We start from the raw sequence: 21,373 nt of genomic DNA, 5'->3' as shown, positions 1-21,373 counted from the left end.
TTCCAGCTTTTCAGGTAGCAGGTGTAAACCACCTCCTTACACCTCCACGGCCTTTCATCCTTAGAGCTCCCATCTTTCTCCTCCCCAGGGAGAGTCCCAGTCAGGTTTTTAGTCTCCCTAACAGCTCTGTATTTCAGGGCCAGGCCGCCTTCTATTTCCTTTACATCTTCTTGTAGAGCAGTGGAGCTCCATGTGCAATCTCCACATCGACAGCAGCATTGCCAGGGAGTTTGTTAGAAATGTACATTCTTGGGTCCTACCCTGCACTCCAGAATCAGAAACTCTGCAGTGGGGCCCAGCAACCTGTGTTGAACAAGCCTCCAGGAGGTGCCAATGCAGGATGTAATGTGAGAACCCTGAGGGCCTTGTGTCAGTGAGGTTTCACAGAACCAGCATGGCACCATCTAGGAACTTGTGAGAAATGCAGAATCTTGGGCCCCAGTCAGGACTTGCAGATTGGTGAGCACATTCAAATTTGAGGAGCATTGCTCCAGGGCAAGAACAGAGCACCGGCTCTGGAGGAAAGGACAGCTGTACCAAGGCAGACGTGAAGCTTGTAGACTGGGTGTGTGCAGTGGAAGGCGTGGCTTCCTGGAGAACAAGGGTAGGCCTCACAGGAGTGGGGCAAAGAATGGAAATGTAAGCTTAATGCAGGAGGAGCTGAATCCTCCAGTTTTGAAGAGCCAGAGAGGAACTGACATTTCTCAGGTGGAAATGAACTGTGTAGGTCAGTCGAGCTTAGACCAATAAAAGGTCAGGGCCTGAGCCTGGGGAAGCGCAGGTTCTTGCCAGATTAAGGCTCCCACTAGGGTGGGAAGCAGTACAGACCCAAAATCCCTCCCAAAGGCAGAGGACACTTATTTGGCTTTAATTCCAGAGAGAAAGGAAGGGAAACAAAGGTTGACACCTGACACTTCTCTGGAAGAACCCTCTGTGAGGGTTAGACTCAGTTATTTAAAATTGATTTAAAAAATTTTTTAGTAAAAATTCCTTTAGCACAACTCATAGTAGTTGGAAGTAACAGGAAGAAAACATGGTGGCTGAGAAAGATACAGATGTGTATTATTCACTTTGGCCCTCCAAATACCTATGCTTTCAATGACTGAAGCCTTCTCAGTGGGCTATTTTTGAGAAAGTATGATTGGCAGATAATGAATAGTTTATTTTTAAATAATTAGAAATATGGTCAAAAGGGCTGAATGAAAATAGTCCTAGAAATTTTTATGTTAATGATTAACTTTGAGTAATGCTTTTGAGTCTTTGTATATATCATTTGTTTTAATAGTTTTGTGAATGATGGGATTTCAAGATGTTGATTTTTATCTTTTCATTTTTAATGCAAAGTTGATCCTCTGTTTAGATATTGAAGGATACTGGCATTTGCTAAGGTATTAATAAATATTATGATTTCAACCACTGTCATTTTCTTATGATTATTTCCTGCTGTTGGTAAATTACAGATGCAGAAGAAAACCTCTGCGAAGGAAAACTGAGAGCTGGTACTTCACACTTGTGAAGAAGAAAACATATGAAGAATGAGTTGAAACCCTGTGACAAAGGAAAGTGGCCTATTGACCATATGGTGTTGAATTTCAATCCAAAGAGTGATTGTTACCAGGCCTCACAGTTTATAACCTGAGTTGGTGTTGAGGGCAGGGATGGGCATAAAGTAGATAATTTAGTTTGTTAAGTCTCATCTTAATCAAGAAAATCCTCTATTTCAAGATCCAGGACAGAAAAAAGCTTCCAGAATTCAAGGACTGTTTTCCTCTGCTGCAGAAGTGACTTTGCCAGGTACTTGTGGAAAAAAATGAAAAGGCAGCAGAGAACAGCTGGCATGTGACTGGGAGTAAGGCTGAGGCAGGATCAGGAGTGGGTGTGTTAAACATTGGCCACCACAGGCGGTGAATGTGCCACTTTGCTTAGATTAACCCCCAAAATGAAGCTGCCAACATGGGGTGCACAATGGTGAAACACAACTGCAAACTTCACGGAAGATGCTCCTTTTAGCTCCTGTTTAATATTAGTCAGATATTAAACACTTATAAACTTTTAATACAACAAAGCAAGTACATGCAAAGTTACAAATATAGAAAATATAAAGCACATGCGTATTTCAAATACCACTCTGTATTCTTATACAAAACTATTCAGTGCACATTGTAAGCCTAAGGACCACACAAAAGGGTTTCCTTTAAGTGTTATTAAGTATTTAGTACCTTACAAAAACAGGTAATGCATTAGATAGTTCAGATATTAACAGCTCTAACCGACAATTCTAAGTTTGTCATATGCAATATATATATATATAAATTTTCTTTTTTACATAGGATACCCACAAGGTGCAAGCCAGTAATAACAGTGCAGAATAGTAATGTATATCTGCTAGGTGACAATATTGAACAACCCAGGGAATAATTTTACCTTACTTAAATAATGGTAACAGAATTTCTTTTTCCACTTTGAATGGATCATATTCCTACTATCTCTAACCTTTTTTTTTTTTTGGAATGCCTCCCTATTCTTTGATTCAAAAGCCAATTCCAGAAACTAAGGACCTAATTCTATTTTTTGACAATTATGAGATAGCAATAAAGAAATGAAAGCATTTCTTTTCATTGTACACTAATTGTTTTCTTCATAACATAATCCTCTATATTTGCTGTTACACTCTTACCAGTCCAACACCAGCACTGACCCAGGAAGGATTCAATCAAATGAATACCGTGTTTTTTATAGCTGCAGTTTCCTGTGTTAAAATCTCCTGGCTTCATCCAAACAATGTTAAAATCATTCTGCTTTCCAGGTAAACAAACAAAAGAGATTTGCTCTCAGTGTCCAGAAGGTAGTTTAATTAAAGTACCTTAATTATCTATAGTTTATATTACTAAAGAAAAGAATACCACATGAAGGTGCTTTAAACATCCAAAATGGGAGGCTGTCTCCTCTCCCATATGTTAGAAATTTTTAGTCTCAGAAGCCTTTCATATTATGTTAGTTATGTTCATTCCCTGTGAAAATGTCCTCTGCCCAGAAGTCTAGTGTTGCACAAATATCCATTCTTGATGCAATAGCTGCTGTGTAACCCGTACTGCAAAATGCAAAACATCCTTACAGTTCTCTGCGGACACAGGACACATGCTTTCCACCGGCTTGAGCCTGGGCCCACAAGCTAAGGATTTCTAGCTTTGTTTTTTGAATGAATATTATGTGGCCTCCTTCCAGATTTGGCAGAAATGCTGTCTGAACAGGGAAATGCAGTCAGGTTTTCTTAAAACAAACGAGGAAATTGCTATAAAATCACTGCTAAGATGGGGCATTAGTGTACTGAACTCTAGCTGGAGAAGGAGCTGGAGGTATTTAGGCAAAGGTATTTGAAGACTGCTTTGAGAATTGTTTTAGCCTCAATCTGTTGCACTGGACAAAAAATAAGCCTATATCAACCAATGATTATTTGCTGTTACACTTTTACCAGCTCAGCACTAGCGTTGGCCTATGAAGGATTCAATCAAATGGGGCTTGAATAAATAGCATCTCAGATCTACTCTCCATTTCCCAGTGCTGTAAGTGCCAAGGGTATTAACCTACAGGTGACAAACAGAGAAGCAAGAATGAGACACCACCACTAAAGGGCTGCAGGTAGATACCCCCTCCCCCAACCTGGTGAAGATTAAGATGATGAAAACAGGAAGGCCGTCCTCATCCCACTATGAGGAAAATGAGGAAAGAGATGAGGAGGATCACAGGAGGGGAGGAGAAGAGGATCACACTTGCCCCTCTTTGGTAATAAGCCTGGTATTCTCTCTGGTACTGGGTGATGCACATTTGCTCCACCACACGCTCCATCATCTTGATGTCCGTCTCAGTGAAGTTTTCCCCCTTGGTGGTGGTGGTAGTGACTGTGTGCTGCTTGACTGTGATGTTGACGCAGTCATGCACAAAGCTGTTCTGGTTGTTATACTGATCCACTGGCCTGTAGTATACCTGGTTGGGGTAACGGTACATGTTTTCACGATAGTAACGGTCCTCATAGTCACTGCCAAAATGTATAAGGGGCCTGCTCATGGCACTCCCCAGCATGTAGCCGCCAAGGCCCCCTACCACCGCCCCAGCTGCAGCAGCTCCTGCCACATGCTTCATGTTGGTTTTCGGCTTACTGGGCTTCCACTGATTGTGGGTGCCACCACCATGGGGCTGACCCCAGCCTCCACCACCATGGGGCTGTCCCCAGCCACCACCGTGGGGCTGACCCCAGCCACCACCATGGGGCTGGCCCCAGCCACCACCGTGGGGCTGGCCCCAGCCTCCCCCTCCCTGGGGTGGATAGCGGTTGCCTCCAGGACTGCCCTGTCCTGGGTATCGGCTCCCCCCAGTGTTCCATCCTCCTCCAGGCTTTGGTCGCTTCTTGCAGAGGCCCATGTCACTCCACGTGGCCACAAAGAGAACCAGGATCCAATTGGCTATGTGGCTTTTCACCATGATGACTTATCTGTAAAATAAAGAGGGTGTCAGCGTTGTGTGTTTATGTTGAAAACACTTAACGTCTGCAGCATAATGACTGACTGCATAGCAGAGGCATCAGCTATTAATGTTCTTGGTCATAAATGTTCTTCACATTCCATGTCTGTTTTGCAACACTTACAGCAAAAGTACTTGTAGGTAAAGGGTTAACACAGCTCTTTCTCCTTCTCTCAGGACAAATCCGACCTTAAGATAACTTCTGGCTCTGTTTCCTAGAAACTTGATAAAGGTGGAATGCCAGCAACATTGCTTATGATAAAAATAACCTCTGGTTGATACATTGTATCTAAACTGGAAGAAACTATAAACACCTGGTGGGTTTGCCATAGCTTTGAGCTTCTCTGAAGTAGTGATTTGGGCTGTTATGAGGGATATGAGCTCCTGGAACCTCCCAAGACCCTGGCATGGCCCCTATGGAAGTGATTCTAATGTCCAGTTAGGAACACCCCCAGGTAGGTGCTGAAATCATTAAATCACTTTCTAAGTAGCTGGCTCACTGTCCTCTTTCTTCCTGCAGGAATGTAAGCAGGAAATGTCTCTTTAATTCGCTGCTGTCTCCTCAGGGCCTGGCACAGAGCATATACACAATAGATACCTGTTAAGTGAAGGAATTAATATCCTCTGAACATATAAATGCCAACAAGAATTTCCTCAAAGAAATTCTCAATACAATAAATTTTTGGAAACAGGAAATGTGCAAGATTCTGCAAGCCCACCTATAAATTCATTTTTCTCTCTATAGACAGAAACAAATGGGGCTGTTCAAAATGGGGTAAGGAAGGCTGTCTTCACAAGATTTGCAGTCACTCACTCACTGAATGAGTCTTAGTTCAGCATTTAATGGTTCGTGAGTGACTTATTTTCTCCTAATTTTTGGTAGAAAAGACACATATCTTATATGAAAGGACTAGCACAGCTTAGGAATAAACAAAGTATCCTGCATGATAACTTATGAACCTTTGCAGAATGTACATTCATCAATTAAAAACCTTTCAGATTGAAGATCTCATTTACCCTGGGTGCTTGGTTCCAAGGGCAGAGATTAAAGACATATAGTAGAATGATCATTAGTTTCTACTGTACCCCATGTCAAACCATATGCTCCAAAATACCATGTGCCACAAAACCAAAAATGGCATATGTTGTAATGCTGATAGTAGTCTTATCCCCAGCACTGGGACATCTTCAAATAAAAATGCCATCTAATATTATAAAATTATTTTTCATAACCTTCAGAACTAAAGACTAAATTGGATAATATTCAGAGGAAGACTGATTAAACAAATAAATGAATTAACATCCTGTTTATGTTTCTACTATCATTATTCAAATGTCTTGGTGTAAATAAAAACATATTTGAAAGTTATAAGCCCAGTTAAACTGCTCAGAATATGCCAATTAGGATTTTTGGAGGCTCTTTTGTGTAAGGTCAGAGGGACAGGGTCCTGGGATATGCTGACTGGCCTCAATCTCGCATCCACATCTCCTGGCACTCAGTCTTCTGCAGGTCTGCTTCCCTGATCTATTTTCCATTTGCTAATGGGGCTCAGCTCTTGGCTTCCAGGCTGCTCACAATTCTGCTCAAACACCTCAGGGAATTGAACAAGGGGACTATCACCTTCTGGAAAGCTTGGTGTTTGACGTGGAAGATGAAAGACTGGAAGAATCGAGGTGGCACCCAGATTTCTGGATTGGGCAATTGTGTGGACAGAACACGGAAGGTGGAGCAAGTCTGGAGGGAGACAAATGTGGTGTGTGGCTTTGGCAATGCCATTATCAAGCTACAATGCCATTATCAAGCTGCCTACTGGGACAAGAGATACCAGTAGGCAGTTAGCTTGGTGAGTCTGGAGCTGAAGAATGACCATGGACTGGAGATACAGGTAATAGGGCATAAGGGCCATGGGCATATGTTGCTGATCAGTACTTTAAAACTGAATATTAAAGTTGGATGATCATAAACTATATTAAGGCAAGATCATTTTAAAATCAGTTGAGAACAACAATAGCAACATTTAATTATAAAAAGCATAAAAAATAACAACTACATTTTGAAGCAGAGAATAATTTCTAAGGATAAGGACTCAAAACTTAATGAGACCTTGGAGAATCTCTTTCTGTTTGTGATAAAATAAGGAAGATCTTATATTATTTAACCCAAACTTCTCACTCTACAAATTAGGCCACCAAGATTCAGAAAAGTCAAGTGACATATCTGTGATTACAGTATTAATTAGTGAAATTGCTAGGAATAGAGACTAGGTTTCTGAATGTCTGGCTGTGCTACGACACTTCATATAAGGTGCTCTCAGAGAAAGGTCAGGTTGTGGCCTAACGCTCTGGCACATTTCAAGACATTAAGTATTTGACAACAGTCAATACCTATTTATCACTAAGAAAAATACTCTTAGTAGACTAGGAATAGGAGGTAACTTCCTTAACTTAATAAAGATTATATAACTAAAACAGCAAACACAATAAGTAAGTTTTGAATGTAGTCCCTTTAAGATCAGAAACAAGACAAGGATGTCTACTGCCACAGGACTGGAAGTCCTTCCAATGCCATATGCAAAGACAAAGAAGTAACTGGTACAAGAATTCCAAGGAAAGAGCTCCAGCTGACATTATGTGGAATTAATGTGATCATAAACATAGAAAATTCAACAGACTCAACAGAGGTAACACGAGACAACTAGAGTTCAGCAAGGCTGTGGGATACAAGATTGGCCTACAAAAATCAGCAGCATTTCTCTACACCAGCAATAATCAACTAGAAAAAAATTAATAAGATAGTAATAATTTCAATCCAAACTATAAAGTATCTAGGATTGACTTAAGACTGGGGAAAAAAAAATTGAACATTAGTAAAGAACAAAGAAGATGATCTGTAAACATGGAAAGGTCTTGGCTGGAACAACTTAGTACTATAAAGATGTCAATTACCCCCAAATGAACTTATAATAATAAAATGACAATCAAAATTCCACCTGGATTTTTTGAGGAATTCAATAAACCCACAAGGGGTAAGAAATGTCCACAGGTAGCAAACTCAACCTTAAAAAAGGAGAGAAAAGAGGAGAGAATCTACTGTTATCAGACATTAAATCTTATTACAAAGCCATAGTAATAAATATGTAATAAATATGGTAACAGTCTAGAAACGGACCTACAGATCAAAGGAAGCAGAACAGCAAGTTCAGATATAAACCCATGTATATATTCTTTAGTACGAACCTGATAAATGATAAATTGGACACCACAAATCAATGGAAAAAGAAAGGTTTGTTTAGCAGATGCTTCTGGGAAACTGGAGGAAAATAAAACTAGGACCCTAACACCACATGCAAAAGCAAACTCTAGAGACCTAACTGTGAAAGGTAAAAGTTTTATGAATTATAAATCTTTGTGGGATGGATTGCCTTTCTATTAAATTATAAAAACAGATGTTAGAATCAATGCATTAAACAAATACTTATGGAACAGCTAGTACGTGCCAGTTTTTAAAGAAATAGAAAACTTGACGATAAACCATAGGAGAAATGGAGAAAAAAGTTACTGTACAATAGCTATTGATTAGTTTAACAAATATTTGTTGTCTTCTAAGGGTCTAGCATTGTGCTGTGGCTGAGGACACAGTGGTGAGTAAGATGTTTAGTTTGTGGGTTCAAAGACTAAAGAAGATAAGTGTCTGGAACCTGAAAGACAGTGGGAAGCCATTAAAGGGTCTTAGAATAACATCACAGGCTCTTTTTCTTTTTTTTTAACAAAGTTCGCCCTGACTGTTGTGTAAGGAGAAAATCTGGGGGGCAAGAAAGGAAATGGTGAGACCACTTATAAAATGATTGAAGGACAATGGTGGTGTGGCCTGGGACTGTGCCAATGCAGTTGAGGAGCTGTGAAAAAATGGGATGTATTTTGCAGAAAGAACCAATTAAGCAGAAAGAGTGGATGGAGGAGTGAGAGTTGATCAGTTTGTGGCTTTCATAGCCAGGCAGATGGTGATGATGCCATCTATTGAAATAGAGGAAACTGATGGAGGGCCATGCTTGTGAGAGAAAATAAAGTTTTAGTTTGGACATATTAACTTTGCTACATCTATGAGCCATTCAAGTGAGAGTATCAATTCAGGCAATTGTTATAAGAATCTGGAACTCAGTAGAGATAAACATTTGGGCAGCTTCACCTGAGAAGTGCTGTTAATAGCCAAGGGAATAAAGGATCGAGATTCAAACTCCAGTATTCTGAGTGAAGGGCTCACACTCTTAGCTATCCAACCTCCAGCAACATGGGTGCCAAAATCCAAAAGAAAATACCACCAAGCTGATTTTGATAGTTTAGTAAAAGAAGAATACACTGTGACCAATAAGGATTATTTAGGAATACAAGGATAGCTTAAAATCATGAAATCAATTAACCTATTAGTAGGTTAAGGAGAAAAAAACACAAAGATTCTCTGATGTTGAAAAGTTTTCAATTAAAATCTACATACATTCCTGATTTTTTAAGGTTAAGCTGTTGAAAAAATTTCCATAGAACTAGAAAGTAATCCCTTTCCATCATCAAGAACAGCTATCACAGACACACAGCTGACACCCTACCTTAACTGAAAGAGGAAAGGCATTCTCCTTAATATAATGAACAAGACAAGAATGCAAGCAATTGCTGCTATTTTAGACTGTTATGGAGGTTCTAGCCAGGTATGATTTTCTTTTTTTTTAATTTATTTATTTTATTTTTGGCTGTGCTGGGTCTTCGTTGCTGTGTGTGGGCTTTCTCTAGTTGTGGCAAACGGGCTATTCTTCGTTGCAGTGCACAGGCTTCTCATTGCGGTGGTTTCTCTTGCTGCGGAGCACAGGCTCTAGGTGCGCGGGCTTCAGTAGCTGTGGCACAAGGGCTTCAGTAGTTGTGGCTTGCAGGTTCTAGAGCTCAGGCTCAGTAGTTGTGGTGCATGGGCTTAGTTGCTCTGCAGCATGTGGGAGCTTCCTGCACCAGGGCTCGAACCCGTGTCCCCTGCACTGGCAGGCAGATTCTTAACCACTGTGCCACCAGGGAAGTTCCAGGTATGATTTTCTATCTGGAAAATCCAGGAAAATCATCCAAAAATGTGTCCTAGAATAAATAAGTGAGCTTATTAAGGTGGCAGTTTTTGAAATCAACATATAGAAAAGAGTGAATACTCTCGTTGCTGTGTGTGGGCTTACTCTAGTTGTGGCAAACGGGCTATTCTTCGTTGCAGTGCACAGGCTTCTCATTGCGGTGGTTTCTCTTGCTGCGGAGCACAGGCTCTAGGTGCGCGGGCTTCAGTAGCTGTGGCACAAGGGCTTCAGTAGTTGTGGCTTGCAGGTTCTAGAGCTCAGGCTCAGTAGTTGTGGTGCATGGGCTTAGTTGCTCTGCAGCATGTGGGAGCTTCCTGCACCAGGGCTCGAACCCGTGTCCCCTGCACTGGCAGGCAGATTCTTAACCACTGTGCCACCAGGGAAGTTCCAGGTATGATTTTCTATCTGGAAAATCCAGGAAAATCATCCAAAAATGTGTCCTAGAATAAATAAGTGAGCTTATTAAGGTGGCAGTTTTTGAAATCAACATATAGAAAAGAGTGAATACTCAAATCAGTTGTAATTATTTAGAAGATTTAGTGTGAAAAAAAAATCCCACTCATAGTGGCAACAAAATATTCAAAACATCTAAGATTTAACCTAAAAATAAACAGACATTTTAGGAAGAAAGCTGGAAGACCGGAAAAAAAGAGAAAGACAGACAATGTTTTTGGTTGGGAGAATCAAGACTGAAAGATACCAATTCACCTCCAAATAATCATAAAGTCAATGCAATTTCAGTCCTAATTTAAAGAGGATTTTAAAGAATATGATGAAATGATACTCAAAATTAAGAAGACTAAAGAAATTATTGAACAGGAAGAAAATCTAGGGTATACTTGGCCTGCCAGGTACCAGAACGCATTGCAAAACTAAAATCAATAAGATCATGTGGCATTAGTGCATGAGCAGAATGGCAGAGTGATGGAACTAGAGAGAAGGAACAAAAAAGTATCCATATATTATCCCATTCATCCTATTCCCATGGGGAATACATGGGACTGAGAATCAGAGCCAGGAGGAACTTGTCCAGTGGTTATATGCCAGGGGCCAAACTTCTGATACTTAAAACATGTTACACCCTTGACACTTAATTGGTTAAATTGGGAACTGGCACCAAATAGTCCTCCTACCCCCGACTGCCCCAGAAAAATTTCCTTACTTTCCTGAGCTAAGTGGAACTCATGTGTCATATTTTTCTCTTTTGAGGTCACTGCCCCTTAAAGAGCCTAATGCAAGCTACTCAAAATTTTACAAACCACTCTGGGGTGGGGGTTTTTCACTGGCACTGAGGCCTAGCCCTGGACTGAATAGGGCAAAGGGCCCAAACCTGATCCATCCTCAGAATTATGTGAACAGCTTGAAAAAAAAGCAACATTGCTAGAGCCTACCCCATACCCCAGGAGAATATGGTTAGAAGAAAAAGGATGAACAAACAGAAAAAATTCTCCCAAATGTAAGAATTGCTACACATGCTATTCACTCAAGGATTATTTTGCTGCAGCCATCACGGCTTTAGATACAGGCATGTTTTGAATGTTTCACATGCAGCAGTTCACAGCTGATAAACTGGCTGCCTTGGAAGAGGAAATAAGATCCGAAAAGAGAGAATGGAATAGGTAAATTAAAACTACAGCTTAGAAAAACTGTCACCTCATAAAACCTTTTGTCAGTGTTAATTTGGTGCAGAAATGTTTGTAATGTTACTGCTTTTATTATACTATTTTTAAATAGTAAAAATTTTTTTATTTTTTATTTACTATTTTAAATAGTATGGTTGCTTCCTTACGTAACTCAGAATGATTCTAGAGAAAGCCCTTTCCCTGCAAAATCAAGATGATTTTACAAGAAAGGATGATATAATAGGTGTGGGTTACATATATAGATCCAAGTTGCCTCCAGAGAAAGGATTTGTGATCACAGCCTTTTGAGGCCCTTAGCTTCTGTGACAGTTGGGAACTTTCAACCATCACAAGACCAAAGGGATTCCATAGGGTACGTACATCTGCTTTGGCTCAGCTAAGTTGGATTTGTGTCCCTGGGAAGACAGAATGCTTCGGCTTGGCTGAAACTGTTCAGTTTTCAAATATATTCAGGAGTCCCTAAAAAAAAAAAAAAAAAAAAAAAACAAAACAAAACAGAAAAGAAAAAACTATAATTGATAAATAAGTCTAAGAACTGATTATTTAAAAGAAAAACCCAATATATAAATTACTAAACCACTAATAAATCTACTCAAGGAAAAAAATAAGATATTTGAAAAAAAGAAAATGAGGTGGGCTCAAAAAAGCAGCAGCAAACATGACATTGAGCTCTCCCTCTCCCACACACAGAAAGCTGTGGGTCCATTTCCTTAAAAAAATTAACTATGAACTATTTTAAAGATGTTATTTAGAAAAGCAATATATCAACAAAAAAAGAAAATTAAAACAACTTGTATTTCTATCAAAACTTCATTTTTATTCAGATTTTTCACATATACATTAATAAACTGCATCTGAGTAAGTAGACGCAGTTTAGTAATCTGTACTTTGACTTGTAGTTTTTTCCAATATATCGCAGACAGGCTCCAAAATCATGACTTCTGATGGTTACACAATGTTCCTTTCAGTTAATGTGTCATGATTTTCTTAGCTGCTGCCCTGCTGTTATACACTTAGGTTGCTTCTCCGTTGGGTCTAATTTTAGATCATTCTGAATGTGTGTGCATATGGCTTTTTTTTTTTCTTTCCTGTTGTTTCTTCCATTGCAAGTAAATTCCCAGGAGTGGGGTTTCTGGGTCTTGGCTTAAATGCATCACCAGATTCCGTTTCACAAATTTCATACAGATTCACAATGTCCCCAAGTGCAGTGTGACTAGGAAAAGAATAAAGGTATACATACCAAAGGTCAGTTTTACACAAACAGTTAATCTTGGCAAACTCCTGAAGTAGGTATAATTTCCTCTAGTTTATGAATGGACAAAAGGAGGATGAGGAAATTAGGTAACTGGTCCCAAGCTGTGAAATGATTAGTTGCAGAGCCCTCTTTCTAACCCCAAAGCCCTCCCAGGATAACTGAATATGCAAATTTCTAGGCAACCTTCCAGCAGTGGTTGCTGTTACTGTTGTTTTTGCTAATAGTTGCAAAATGATAATCCAGACTTACTTTAATATCCATTGTATTCTATAAACGATTCATCATTTCACCGTTTATCTTTTATAATCTCGATATTTTCCTTTCACAAGTATGAAAAATTTGTGTCAGATAAAAACCATATACAAATCACATCCTAGCTCTGCTTTCTTTCCCTTACTGGTTAGTTCTTTTTCATTGTAAGAGCTCTTCAGTGTTTGAGTAGGTAAAATTGTTCCTTTTCATTGGTGATATTTTTTTTCTTCTTCAAATCTGGGAGAGTTGTTGATTTTTCCAGAAGTCTGACATTTTTATTCAATTTTCTGTTCCTATTTTTTCTGATAATTTGATTTGTGAAAATCTTTAATTCTATTCTACCTGGATTTTTTTTGCAAGGAAAAGGGAAACCCTTCAAATGTTCAGCATGCTGGGAACTGCTTATTAAACCGTGCTTGCTCTAAGTACAGGATAATAACTCGGCCATGAGATGAGGATAATCATGATCAGGGAGGTGAAACTGCATTGTGTTGTGTACGAATCTGGAGAAGAGGAAACTGAAAAACAGAAGGCAGTGGCTTTGAGATGGTGAGGGTGGATGTGATGGTGGTGGGCTTATGATTTTAAAAAAATCTATTTGCTACTGCTGATACAAATAGAAAAGGAATGCAAAAATGGACTTCTCCCCGTTGTTTAATAATCAAACGTGAAGGTGCCACCCATACTAGCGGAGGAATGTGGTTCTCCGAGGGGCGCTGCCCGGCCCTGATCCCCGCTCTCGGAGTCCCCCTGACGCCCGAGTTCTCTCCTTCCAGAGGGACAGTTGAGACAGCGAAAAGCAAAGCCTGTGGGTCCACCACACCAGAGCTCGCAGGAGACACTCTGCCGCCGGGACCTGAACGTCTCAGGCCCGGGAGTGAGGGCGGGGTCGCCCCAAGACTCCGCCCGCCGAGGCCGGAAGCCCAGCTCACGCCGGCCTGTGCCGGTCCCCGGGGGTGCCAGAGACCCGCCCGCTGCTGCGTCCCAGGCACCGCCCGGCCGCGTGATGGCAGGCGGGGCCCCCTCTGGGGAGGAGGTCGTCGGCGGCGGCTGGGGGGGCCCCCAGACGCCCCGGGACTCCTCCCTGCCAAGGCCCTGGCCCGAGGTGGGCGCCCGCGTCCCCTCTGGGCATCGGGAGGACGCAGACCCGCGCCTCTCCCTGGTCCTCCTCGCTGAGCGCCCCAGCGGAGCCCCTTTGAGGCCCTCGTTTGGTTCCCCGCGCCCATTCCCCGGACCTGTGGCCCCCTTGCCGGCGCTACTCGCCCATCCCACTCCCGCCGTGGACGTGCGTGGGAGAGGGCCAGACTCCTTGACACTACCCACATGCCTCCAGAGGGGCCCCGGCCAGCCGCGGCCCCCGCCCCATTCCGAGTAAATGGAGCTCGCCTAACCAGAAGGGCAAAACCAAGCCACGGCATCCGAAAACCAGCGAGCTCGCTGGGTAGGCCTGACGCGTTGCGCGCCCTCCGGAAGCCCCCCGCCCTCCTCCCTGTCAAGGTCGGCCTCCCGCCCGGACCCGGCCGTGCGCCCTCGGGCCTCGGCCCCAAGGCAGGGGTTCTGACTGCCGGCCTCTGCGCCCACGGCCCCAGCTGGGAGGTTAAAGGGCGATGCGGCTGTTTACCTGCCTCTGAGGGAGAGAAGAAGCTCGCAGCTCGGCGGCTGTCAATGACTGGCGGTGAGGGCCGGCGTCAGCGCTGGGTAAAGGAGGAGATGCGGGGGCGGGGCGGGGAGGCGGCTGCCCGCGCCCAGGGTTTACGCGCAGAGGCTCAGCCCTGCCAGGCAGGCCCGGGAATCTGAGTACCTGGGAAAAACGAGTTGGGATTCGCTTAGACGCTTGCGTCAACTAATATCGCCTCCCCGGCTGGCTCGTCACTCCTTGAAGTTGCTTATTGACTATAAAAATCATCTTTAAAGGAAAATTCGGCGCAAAGCCCCAGCTCCACGTTACGTAATGGAGAACTCGAGAAAATGAAAGATTAGGGAATGAGAAAGCAATTTCTGGAACTTTGGTAACCAGAAATTTCTAAAGAGGAAGAAAATTCTGCTACCCTGGATTGAGCCCAGTTTGTGAATTTACACATATATCCTTAAAATTTGAGGCCTAGAAAGGACATTAGCCATCACCTGTTCCTTCATTTACTCAGTTCCTGCTCATTATATGCAAAAGAGATGATTTAGATTATGATATTCACAAATGAGGAAAATGCCCTCCATATAACCATATTTCAAGTCCACTCTGGACATTACCTGAGGTTTCTTGTATAAAACATTGTGTGTTCTTGATCATTATTCCTGCCAAGAAATTAGGTAGGGGTTGTGAAGGATGGCAAATTATAGAAGACAGGAGTTAGGATTAGGGAGATCATATACATTATTACCCAAATTGGGGCGCTGTTGAGAGTACCAATATTAATTAAGCCGGGTCAATAGGCATAAACCTGGGAAAAATGAGACATCTAGTTCCCTTGTTATGGGCAAGAGGCTCCACTAAGCTTGTAAGGAAAGAGGTTTAAAAATATTGAGACACCCATTGGAAACAGGATTTGGTTTAAATACTTGTATCCCAGGGCGGCTCACTCAAGTGGGAGGGGACAAGTGAGGGAGGGGAGAAGCCAGGAGGATTGTGTAGAGTGGAGCGATGTGAAACAGCACTGGGGTGATGTTCATATGAATGTGGGTGAAACAGTCCTGGTGATGTTTATATGAATGTGGGTCTGAAAGGTCTGCTTGGGAAGGGTAAATGAGAGGTAAAACATGACCATGGGATGGAGATGATTCAGTAACAGAACTGGATTGTGGCCAGTTAGAAATGAGTGTTAGGCAGCAATGCCAGGGCAGTTTTCTATCCAGTCAGTCTTACATAATGATTAGGTTGCCAGTGCTTTTAGAGCCTTACCTTCTTTCCTCAGAGATGGCTTATTGTGAGGTGAATTGGGGGCAGTGAAGCATCTCTTTGAGTCTTGAGCTGGGGTGGGGCTGGGAGTGGCTGACCAGATCAGACTGGGCAAGGGGCTGACTTTCCCCTGCCAGGAGGGGCCCTGTAAAACTTGGTTAGAAGATGCCAAAACTCAGCTTTTTTCTCAAAAGAATCCTGTGTCTACTGGCTGAATGCTTTCCTCCCTCCCCCCAACCAGGAAAATGCTCAAAAGGCAGAATATTTCTTGGGGGTTTGAGGGAACCGAATGGGATTGCCTTATGACCTATTCTGGCCATTATTGCTATGTAGCAACTACTCCAAAACTTAGAGGTTTAAAGCAATCACCGTTTTATTATGCCAATGGATTGTGTAGGCCAGAGAGTTGGACGGGCACAGTGGGGATATCTGAGGCTGCAGTTGGGAAGATTCAATGTCTGAGACTGGCTTGATAGCTGGGGGTTGGAATCAGTTGAAGGCTCTGTCACTTGCATGGCTGGCATCTGGGCTGGGAGGACTTGAAAATCAGGTGTACTGATTGATGAGTCTGGCTAAAGGTTTATCAGTTTTGTTTATGTTTCAAAACAAAAGGTATTTAGTTTCATTGACCTTTTCTATTGTGTTTCCTTATTGATCTTCTGTCTGAATGATCTGTCCATTGATGTAAGTAAGGTGTTAAAGTCCCCCACTATTATTGTGTTACTGTCGATTTCTCCTTTTGTGGCTGTTAGCATTTGCCTTATATATTGAGGTGCTCCTATGTTGGATGCATATATATCTACAATTGTTATATCTTCTTGGATTGATCCCTTGATCATTATGTACTGTCCTTCTTTGTCTCTTGTAACAGTCTTTATTTTAAAGTCTATTTTGGGGCTTCCCTGGTGGCACAGTGGTTAGGAACCTGCTTGCCAATGCAGGGACACGGTTTCAAGTCCAGGTTCGAGTCCTGGTCTGGGAAGATCCCACATGCTGAGGAGCAGCTAAGCCCGTGCTCCACAACTACTGAGCCTGTGCTCTAGATCCTGCGTGCCACAACTACTGAAGCCTGTGCACTTAGAGCCCCTGCTCCACAACAAGAGAAGCCACTGCAATGAGAAGCCTGCGCACTGCAACAAAGAGCAGCCCCCACTCGCCACAACTAGAGAAAGCCTGTGTGCAGCAACGAAGACCCAACACAGCCAAAAATAAAAATAAATAAAGTCTATTTTGTCTGATATGAGTATTGTTACTCCAGCTTTTTTTTGATTTCCATTTGCATGGAATAACTTTTTTCATTCCTTCACTGTCAGTCTGTGTCACTAGATCAGAAGTGGGTCTCTTATAGACAGCATATTTAGGGGTCTTGTTTTTGTATCCATTTAGCCAGTCTATGTCTTTTGGTTGGAATATTTAATCCTTTTACATTTGAGGTAATTACTGATATGTATTTTTTTTTAATTTATTTATTTATTTTTGGCTGCACTGTGTCTTCGTGGCTGCGTGTAGGCTTTTTCTGTTTGCGGCAAGCGAGGGCTATTCTTTGTTGCAGTGTGTGGGCTTCTCACTGTGGTGGCTTCTCTTGTTGTGGAGCACGGGCTCTAGGCACAAGGGCTTCAGTAGTTGTGCGCATGGGCTTAGTTGCTCCGTGGCATGTGGGATCTTCCCGGACCAGAGCTCGAACCCGTGTCCCCTGCATTGGCAGGTGGATTCTTAACCACTGCGCCACCAGGGAAGCACAGATATGTATGTTCTTACTGCCATTTTGTTAATTGTTCTGGGTTTGTTTTCTTCGCTTCCTCTTTTGTTCTCTTCTCTTGTGATTTGATGACTATGTTTAGTGTTGTGTTTGGATTCCTTTTTATTTTTTGTGTGTATATCTATTGTAGATTTTTGGTTTGTGGTTACCATGAGGTTTTGATACAGCAGTCTATATATATACAGAATTGTTTTAAGTTGCTGATCTCTTAATTTCAAGTGCATTTCCAATATCCAGCATTTGTGCTCTCCTCTTCTCACAATTGCTTGTTTTGATATCATATTTGTGTGTGGATGATTTCCTACCTTTACTGTATGTTTGCCTTTACCAATGAGCTTTCCCATTCATAATTTTCTTGTTTCTAGTTGTGGCTTTTTCTTTTCCACCTAGAGAAGTTCCTTTAGCATTTGTTGTAAAGCTGGTTTGGTGGTGCTGAATTCTTTTAGCTTTTGCTTGTCTGTAAAGCTTTTGATTTCTCCATCAAATCTGAATGAGAGCCTTGCTGGGTAGAGTATTCTTGGTTGTAGGTTTTTCCTTTTCATCACTTTAAATGCATCATGCCACTCCCTTCTGGCCTGCAGAGTTTCTGCTGAAAAATCAGCTGATAACCTGATGAGGATTCCCTTGTAGGTTATTTGTTGCTTTTTCCTTGCTGCTTTTATTATTCTCTCTTTATCTTTAATTTTTGTCATTTTGATTACCATGTGTCTTCCTCTTTGGGTTAATCCTGTATGGGACTCTGTGCTTCCTGGACTTGGGTGACTGTTTCTTCTTCCATGTTAGGGAATTTTTCAGCCATTATCTCTTCAAATATTTTCTCATACCCTTTCTCTCTCTCTTCTCCTTCTGGTACCCCTATAATGCAAATGTTGGTGCATTTAGTGTTGTCTCAGAGGTCTCTTAAACTGTCCTCATTTCTTTTCATTCTTTTTTCTGTTCAGCAACAGTGATTTCCACCATCTGTCTTCCAGCTCACTGATCCATTCTTTTGTATCATTTAGTCTACTATTGATTCCTTGTAGTGTATTTTTTATTTCAGTCATCATATTCTTTATCTCTGTTTGGTTGTTCTTTATATTTTCTAACTCTTTTTAAAAAACTTCTAACTTCTTGCTCTGTGCATCCATTCTCCTTCTGAGTTCTTTGTTTATCTTTATGATCATTACTCTGAACACTTTCTTGGATAGATTGCTTATCTCCACTTCACTTAGTTCTTCTTCTGGGGTTTTATCTTGTTCCTTTGTCTCTGCTGCCTCATTTTTGTCTAAGTTACTTTTTGTATTTTTATGTATGTGGTAGGTTAGTTATGTTTCTCGACCTGTATAAGTGACCTTCTGTGGAAGATGTCGTATGCGGCTCAGCAGTGCACTCCCCTCTTTTCACCTAAGCTATATGTTCTAGGGGTTCCCCCAAGAGGACGGTGTGGGTCCTTCTGTTGTGTTGGGCTGAATATGTGGGTGGTCTGGTAGGTTTGGTTGGCCTCTAGTCCAGTTGGTTGCTTGGATACTGCTGGCTGCTATTTAGTGGGGCCTGGCCACAATGCCACTGGTTGCAGAACCCTAGGGGGGCCCCAGAGCTACTGCTGGCTCACTGGTGGGTGGAGTCAGGATCCCAAAGACCATGGGGCTGTTGCCCACCCACTGGCAGGTGAAGCCAGGTCCTGGCCAGTGCCAGTTTACTGGCAGGCAGAGCTGGTTTCTGGAATATGGCTGCAGGGCCTAGGGATCCCAAAGCTCATTTCAGATCATTGCAGGAGGGCCAGCTCCTGAGACAGTTGGATATGGGTCCCGGAATGTCCTAAAGGTTGTGTTGGCTTGCTAGTGGTCAGGGCCAGGGCCCTGCTGGTCCCAGGGTAGGGTCTCGCTTGCTGTTGTTGGGCTTGGACCACAGGCTGTGTGATTGTAGCTTTCTGGACCTTGGTGGGTGAGGCTGGTCTAGAGGCCAGTGCAGATTTCCTGGCAAGAAGGGCTGGTTCCTGCCACTAGTGAGTGGAGCTGGGTCCTGGTCCTCTGGTGGGCAGGGTCATGTCTAAGTGTGTGGCTGGAGGTAGCTGTGGTCTCAGGAAGTCTTTAGGCAGACTATCTGCTGATGGGTGGGACTGTGTCCCCAACCAGTTAGTTGTTTGGCCTGAGGCATCCTAGCAATGGTGCCTACAGGCATTGGGTGGGGCCAGGTCTTGGTGCTAATGAGCCAAGATGGCAGCCATCTGCAGCAGTGTTCACAGATTTGGATGTTCACTAATATGTCTGACACCAGTGTCTATGTCCCCAGGGTAAGCTACAGTTGCCCCCTGCCTCTCCCGGAGACTCTCCAAGACCAGCAGGTAGGTCTGGCCCAGGCTTCTATCAGATTACCTCTTTTGACCTGGGTACTGGTGTGCATGGGGCTTTGTGTGCAGCCTTTAAGAATGACATCTCATTAAAAGGATCATACACCATGATCAAGTGGGATTTATCCCAGGAATGCAAGGATTCTTCAATATATGCAAATCAATGTGATACACCACACTAACAAACTGAGGAATAAAAGTCATATTATCATCTCAAAAGATGCAGAAAAAGCTTTTGACAAAATTCAACACCCATTTATGATAAAAACTCTCCAGAAAATAGGCATAGAGGGAACCTACCTCAACATAATAAAGGTCACATATGACAAACCCACAGCAAGCATCATACTCAGTGGTGAAAAACTGAAAGCATTTCCACTAAGATCAGGAAGAAGACAAGGATGTCCACTCTCGCCATTCTTCTTCAACATAGTCTTGGAAGTCCTAGACACAGCAATCAGAGAAGAAAAACAAGTAAAAGGAATCCAAATTGGAAAAGAAGAAGTAAAACTGTCACTGTTTACAGATGATATGATGCAACTAGAAAACTACTAGAACTAATCAGTGAATTTGGTAAGGTTGCAGGATACAAAATTAATGCACAGAAATCTCTGGCATTCCTATACACCAAAACAAGCTCCTTAACTTCAAACTATACCAAAAAGCTACAGTAATCAAGACAGTATAGTACTGGCACAAAAACAGAAGTATAGATCCATGGTACAGGGTAGAATGCCCAGAGATAAACCCATGCACATACGGGCACCTAATTTATGACAAAGGAGGCAAGAACATACAATGGAGAAAAAACACCCTCTTCAATAAGTGGTGCTGGGAAAACTGGACAGCTGCATATAAAAGAATGAAATTAGAACACTCCCTAACACCATACACAAAAATAAACTCCAAATGGATTAAAGACTTAAATGGAAGACCAGACACTATAAAACTCTTAGAGGAAAACATAGGAAAAACACTCTGACATAAATCACAGCAAGATCTTTTCTGACCTACCTCCTAGAGTAACGGAAATAAAAAGAAACATAAAAAAATGAGACTTAATTATACTTAAAAGCTTTTGCACAGCAAAGGAAACCATAAACAAGACAAAAAGACAACCCTCAGAATGGAAGAAAATATTTGCAAATGAAACAACAGACAAGGGTTTAATCTCCAAAATATACAAACAGCTCATGGAGCTCAATATAAAAAAAAAAAAAATCCAGTTAAAAAATGGGTGGAAGACCTAAATAGACATTTCACCAAGGAAGACATACAGATGGCCAAGAGGCACATGAAAAGATGCTCAACATCACTAATAGAGAAATGCGAATCAAAACTACAATGAGGTATCACCTCACACTGGCCGTTATCAAAAAATCTAGAAACAATAAATGCTGGAAAGGGTGTGGTGAAAAATGAACCCTCCTGCACTGTTGGTGGGAATGTAAATTGATACAACCACTATGGAAAACAGTATGGAGGTCCTTAAAAAACTAAAAATAGGAACCACCATATGACCCAGCAATCCCACTACTGGGCATATACCCAGAGAAAACCGTAATTCAAAAAGACACATGCAGCCCAATGTTCGTTGCAGCACTATTTACAAGAGCCAGGTCACG

The 21,373-nt window shown here is 42.2% G+C and overlaps 2 protein-coding genes and 1 pseudogene across 5 annotated transcripts; 1 reads left to right on the top strand and 2 right to left on the bottom strand.

Annotated features, from left to right (window-relative positions):
* Positions 1-2,000: 2,000 nt before the first annotated feature.
* Positions 2,001-14,513, bottom strand: PRNP (prion protein (Kanno blood group)). Of its 4 annotated transcripts, XM_007123285.4 has the most exons (3): positions 14,389-14,511; positions 11,621-11,719; positions 2,001-4,489 (listed from the first exon to the last, which is right to left on the bottom strand). In XM_007123285.4, exon 3 carries the CDS (start codon positions 4,477-4,479, stop codon positions 3,700-3,702), a length of 780 nt encoding a protein of 259 aa, XP_007123347.1. In that variant the 5' UTR covers positions 4,480-4,489; positions 11,621-11,719; positions 14,389-14,511; the 3' UTR covers positions 2,001-3,699. The 4 variants fall into 4 exon arrangements, with proteins under 4 accessions (XP_007123347.1, XP_007123350.1, XP_054946961.1 ...); XM_007123288.4 differs by lacking the exon at positions 11,621-11,719 and having other exon boundaries at positions 14,389-14,513; XM_055090986.1 differs by lacking the exon at positions 11,621-11,719 and having other exon boundaries at positions 14,393-14,513.
* On the bottom strand, positions 11,730-14,185 carry LOC129392705 (collagen alpha-1(I) chain-like). Its single transcript, XM_055089728.1, has 3 exons — positions 14,181-14,185; positions 12,765-14,148; positions 11,730-12,473 (listed from the first exon to the last, which is right to left on the bottom strand). Exons 1-2 carry the CDS (start codon positions 14,183-14,185, stop codon positions 13,422-13,424), a joined length of 732 nt encoding a protein of 243 aa, XP_054945703.1. The 3' UTR covers positions 11,730-12,473; positions 12,765-13,421.
* LOC102993560 (40S ribosomal protein S20-like) overlaps positions 14,384-21,373 on the top strand; it is a 53,274-nt pseudogene continuing 46,284 nt past the window's right edge.

The sequence above is a fragment of the Physeter macrocephalus genome, chromosome 14 (genome assembly GCF_002837175.3).
Source record: "Physeter macrocephalus isolate SW-GA chromosome 14, ASM283717v5, whole genome shotgun sequence".
Lineage (NCBI taxonomy): Eukaryota > Metazoa > Chordata > Mammalia > Artiodactyla > Physeteridae > Physeter > Physeter macrocephalus.
This window is presented reverse-complemented; position numbering and strand designations above follow the sequence as displayed.

Coding starts and splice junctions, on each gene's coding strand:
- PRNP (XM_007123288.4), bottom strand. CDS start 4,479: ATGGTGAAAAGCCACATAGCCAATTGGATCCTGGTTCTCTTTGTGGCC.